This window comes from Colobus angolensis, unplaced genomic scaffold, assembly GCF_000951035.1.
Source record: "Colobus angolensis palliatus isolate OR3802 unplaced genomic scaffold, Cang.pa_1.0 Scaffold265, whole genome shotgun sequence".
Taxonomy (NCBI): Eukaryota; Metazoa; Chordata; class Mammalia; order Primates; family Cercopithecidae; genus Colobus; species Colobus angolensis.
Genome location: NW_012115877.1, coordinates 1,493,898 through 1,499,013, shown reverse-complemented (window position 1 = coordinate 1,499,013; position 5,116 = coordinate 1,493,898). Strand labels below are relative to the sequence as shown.

General features: G+C 36.7%; 1 protein-coding gene across 1 annotated transcript in view; it reads left to right on the top strand.

The window, feature by feature from the left end:
• Positions 1-5,116, top strand: part of ATP7A (ATPase, Cu++ transporting, alpha polypeptide) — a 166,091-nt gene that overhangs the window by 98,058 nt on the left and 62,917 nt on the right. The window contains exon 6 of the mRNA XM_011947435.1: positions 2,966-3,172. Within this exon, the coding sequence (XP_011802825.1) occupies positions 2,966-3,172 (207 nt within the window). The remainder of the gene's footprint in view (positions 1-2,965; positions 3,173-5,116) is intronic.

Below are 5,116 nucleotides of genomic sequence, written 5' to 3'. Positions count from 1 at the left end.
TTAATACAAGTGAAAAAGTCAATAGATTCAGAGTCCATATAAAAAAAAAAAAAAAAAAGAGATAGAAAAGTGGGAGATGCCTTTTATCCTGACTATCTATATCATCATTTCCTTAAAGTAAAAAGGCATAATATATGAAGTGTAATCACTAACCAATTAAAGCAATCTAAATACTTGATTAAATTCCTTCCTTTTTGTGCCTTTTTATTTTTGTTTGTTTGTTTGTTTTGAGAAGGAGTCTTGCTCTGTCATGCAGGCTGGAGTGCAGTGGCACAATCTTGGTTCACTGCAACCTCTGCCTCCTGGGTTCAAGCAATTCTCCTGCCTTAGCCTCCCAAGTAGTTGGGATTACAGGCTCACGCCACCATGCTCGGCTAATTTTTGCATTTTTTTAGTAGAGACAGGGTTTCACCATGTTAGCCTGGCTGGTCTCGAACTCCTGACCTTGTGATCCACCTGCCTTGGCCTCCCGAAGTGCTGGGATTACAGGCGTGAGCCACCACGCCCGGCTGTGACTTTTTATTTTTAACTAATTTCAAGCTTACAAAAAACTTCAAGAAGTAGTAGAGAATTCCTGTTTACAAATTTCATGCAGGTTCCACAGTTAATATTTTACATCGCTTATCATTCTCTCTTAATGGACAGATATACATTTATATATATATATATATATATATATATATATATATATATACACACACACATACATACATTTTTTTCTGAACTATTTGAGAGTAAGCTGCAGACATGATGTTTATAATTATTTTAAAGCCATTTTTAGATTATTTATTTATTCTTCACATTACACCAGAGGCTGAACTTCACATCAGTTTTGAGTATCAGATTGGAAATCCTTTCTTGAAATATTTGGAATAGTTTGTAATTGTTGCCTCAAGTGCAGGAAAATCAGCTTTCCTTTGAATTTATTTAAAAATTTAAGTAGTGTTATTACAGCCTGTAGGAAAATTAATTAAAAGAAACCAGGCATTTTATTCATTGTGACCTTTTAACACCCTTGTTGTCTCTGGAGGATGGAGAAGCCTTTGCTTTTTTGCTTGCCACACTCACAGAGTTAAAGGATACAATTTTATGGATCTTTGTTTAGAGGTCATGCTAAGGTAGCTAAAAGGGACTACCTCTATGACTTATTTTAATATAATACTGTACTTCCAGAGTGTGAAAATTGCAGATGGTATTCCAGGTTACCTCTGGTACCTAAAATAATGAAATTGCTCTGGAACAACAGGTAAAGTGATGGACAGAATAAACTTTTTTTTCATTGTCCAAGTTCATAATTAAGTCTCAATAGTAATTATGAGAGAATGAAGGAACCTTCTGGTTGGATTAAAATAATGGTTTTGTTCAAAACCAAAGCGATTTCTTTTTGGCTACTGAGCCTCCTTTTTGTATTTTTGTATTTCTTTGGTTTTTTGTATTTCTTTGTTTTTTTAAAAAACATAACAGCAGTACTATTTGGTAAATTTCACAGTCTATGTTCTAAATAATGTTCTCACAATCTGAATCAGTATCTTTCTAAAGTGATTCAATTAAGACCAGAGATGGGCTAATTAAGGAACACTGTACTGTTCAAAGTGTCCTTTGCTAGAATCATCCAAAATCCAAACCTCAGTGTCATGTGGTGTTCACATGTGATAGACTTGTACACGTACCCCCTGAATCTAAAATAAAAGTTGAAATTATCTTTTTTAAGTGTCCTTTGCTATACTCAGACCTAGGCTGGCAGCACTGCCATCACCTCAGAGCTTGGTGGAAATGGAGAATCTCAGACCCCACCTTAGATGTACTGAGCCAGAACCTGCATTTTAACAAGCCCCCCCAGGTGATTGTATATGCATTCAGATTTAAGAGGCGTTAATATACTTATTTGAGAAGTCTACATTATTCTGTAGGGAAATGGTCAGGCTTTTGTTAAAGTTTCTTCCAAACATGCTCATCTTCAACATCCTGCAAACCAAGTCTTCTGTGCAGGGGTTCCTTTGTGTCCTAGCTAAATAGACATGAGCTGGTGTTTTGTCTAAGGACAAGAATGAACAAATTAGATAGGCTAGCGGAAATTTGCTCTTTTCTTCCTTTTCTCTATGGGGGAGGAGAAAATCTTTGGCTTTTTTTTTTTTTTTTTCAAGTGCAGGGATGTGTTAGAATAATTTCTCCTTTCTTGGGAGGTAATTAATACTGCAATGGATAAACTAAAACAAAATAGCAGAATTTCGGAGACTTCAGGGGAGCTTCTGGGATGATATGAACTTCCACAGTCCATAAATATTCTCCGAATACTCCATTGTGCAAAATAGACTTTTTGCTGACTTATTCCTTGCCTCCTCTTCCACTGTCCACAGACATTTTAAAATTCTAAAATATTATATATGTATGTTAAAAATTCAAAAAATATAGAAGTATAGATAGAGGAAATTTATTCATCTGTCTTTCTATTCCTGCCATTGTTAATAGTTTGGTATGTAACCCCTCAGCCTTCCTTATGCATGTTCTCATCTATGCATACACTAAAAATTTTAAAAAACATATTAGCACACTGCAATGCTGTTTTTGCAAATTTCTTTTTGTTCCACTTAATATATTGTGAATTGCTTCGATGCCAGTATGCCAGTCATCAACATGATGGTAAAATTTCATTATAAAAAAAAGAACTATCCATTAACAAACTACTCTCTCTCTGTGATTGGGAGTGGAGATAATGGCTAGAAGAAAAAAAGTTTTGTTTATTCAGGTAGCTCATATTTTCCTGGGAATTGGGATGGGAAGTATTGACATAGGAAGTCACTGCAGAGAAAAGTGTAGAGATAACTTAATGCTAATGGATAGTAGGAACTTGCTGGTTTTAAAAGAATAGATTGTCAGTGCCTGGAGGTATGGATTGTGAGCGCGAGGCAATGATGCAGTTGAATGATCAATACTGCAAATGAAAAGAATCTTTCCCTTTCCACAGACACGAATGAGCCGTTGGTAGTAATAGCTCAGCCTTCATCCGAAATGCCACTTTTGACTTCAACTAATGAATTTTATACTAAAGGGATGACACCAGTTCAAGACAAGGAGGAAGCAAAGACTTCATCTAAGTGTTACATACAGGTCACTGGCATGACTTGTGCTTCCTGTGTAGCAAACATTGAACGGAATTTAAGACGGGAAGAAGGTGAGACACTCTTGAAGCTTGTTATTTTATGTGCTAGTTTGGGAACTCCATCTTTTTTGTTCTCTTACATGTTTTGTAACTATGTTTATGATTCTTGATATAAGGCCTCATAAAAATTTTCATTTTCAGTAATGTGTGGGACAACCCTGATGTCCTGGAAGCCAGTTTTTGTTAGTGTTTTGTTCCCTTAGATAAAGTTCCTCTCTTGTTTACCTCATGATCACATTTGTATATCTATGAAATTCGTAAAAAGAATGGCAGAAAGAAATACATGAGATTACTGTATTTTATAGATCATGGTTATGTTGGATTTAAAGGAACATAATTTTTTTTTTTTTTTTTTTTGAGACTGAGTCTTGCTGTGTTGCCTAGGCTGGAGTGGAGTGGCGCAATCTCAACTCACTGCAACCTCTGCCTCCCGGGTTTAAGTGATCCTTCTGCCTCAGCCTCCCGAGTAGATGGGACTGCAGGCATGTACCACCACACCTGGCTAATTTTTGTATTTTCAGTAGAGAAGGGATTTCACCATGTCGACCAGGCTGATCTCAAACTCCTGACCTCAGGTGATCCACCCACCTCGGCCTCCCAAAGTGCTGGGATTACAGGCGTGAGCCACCACACCCGGCCCATAAATTTTCTTCTAAAGCTATGCCTAAAACTGACAACTAGAATATTTAAGAGTTTCATTATTACTATACCCAGACCAAGCACCAGACCAAAAACAAGTTTGTTTAGAATTACATTGTTCTCTTTGCTTGTGGTAAAAATGTTCACAAGTTACTTAATATTGTATACAAGTGTTAATTTTAGGCTACAAATCTTAGAAAATGTATACCACAGTTTTTTAAATTCAGTCACATTCAGATGTTTTAGCTTATTAATTTGCACTCATATTTATAGACTTCCCAGTATAGCACAGTAGATTTGTTAACCATAAAGATATGTGATGATGGCCAGGCACGGTGACTCACACCTGTAATCCCAGCACTTTGGGAGGCTGAGGTGGGCAGATCGCCTGAGGTCAGGAATTCAAGACCAGCCTGGCCAACATGGTGAAACCCCATCTGTACTAAAAATGCAAAAATTAACCAGGTGTAGTGCCGCATGCCTGGAGTCCCAGCTACTCGGGAGGCTGAGGCAGGAGAATCGCTTGAACCTGAGAGGCAGAGGTTGCAGTGAGCTGAGAGTGTGCCAGCTACTGCACTCCAGCCTGTGCGACAGGTCAAGACTTCATCTCAAAAAAAAAAAGAAAGAAAAAAAGATATGTGATGAGTTTTCATGAGATCAAAGTCACAGATTTGGTACTTTGGCTGCCCTAGCCCTAGGTGTCTTAATGATACATATGGTTAGTCACAGAGCTAAATAAAGAAGTATGGACTAGTATAAGCTTATCCCCACCATTAAGAACATTACTCAAAATGTGTATAGTAATCACCTCACCTCTTATATTAATATTAAGGGCAGAACATTGTTATAACAAAATGTATGGTATACAGAGCCATCTTCAGTTCAATATTACCTTGTCTGCATTCTATGATTTCTGCTTCAGTTTAGCCTCCATTCTTTCTAACTGGAATGCACTCAAGGCTAAAGCTTCTATTATTCTTTTTTAGATTAATTTAAAAAGAAAAGGAGGGAGGTTGCCAAGCAAATGAAAGCAAAAAGAAGCATTCAAGGTTTCTATTTAATTTAAGAACCAACTATTTTGGGGCAATTCAGAAATAACCTTCTTCATGAGACAAGCAATGCCTATGCCAGTTACAATTTTTTTTAAAGTCTGTTAAGCTGATTCTTCTAATTACTTCCATATTATCCCTTTTACAACCTCTTAGCCCAGTTAGAAATAACTTTAGCCTAGGTGGAGTCACTGCATTCACTTCTTTTTTTGACTAAGTAGCATTGGTCTTCTCTCAATTTAGTCTGCAATATACATATATATAAATG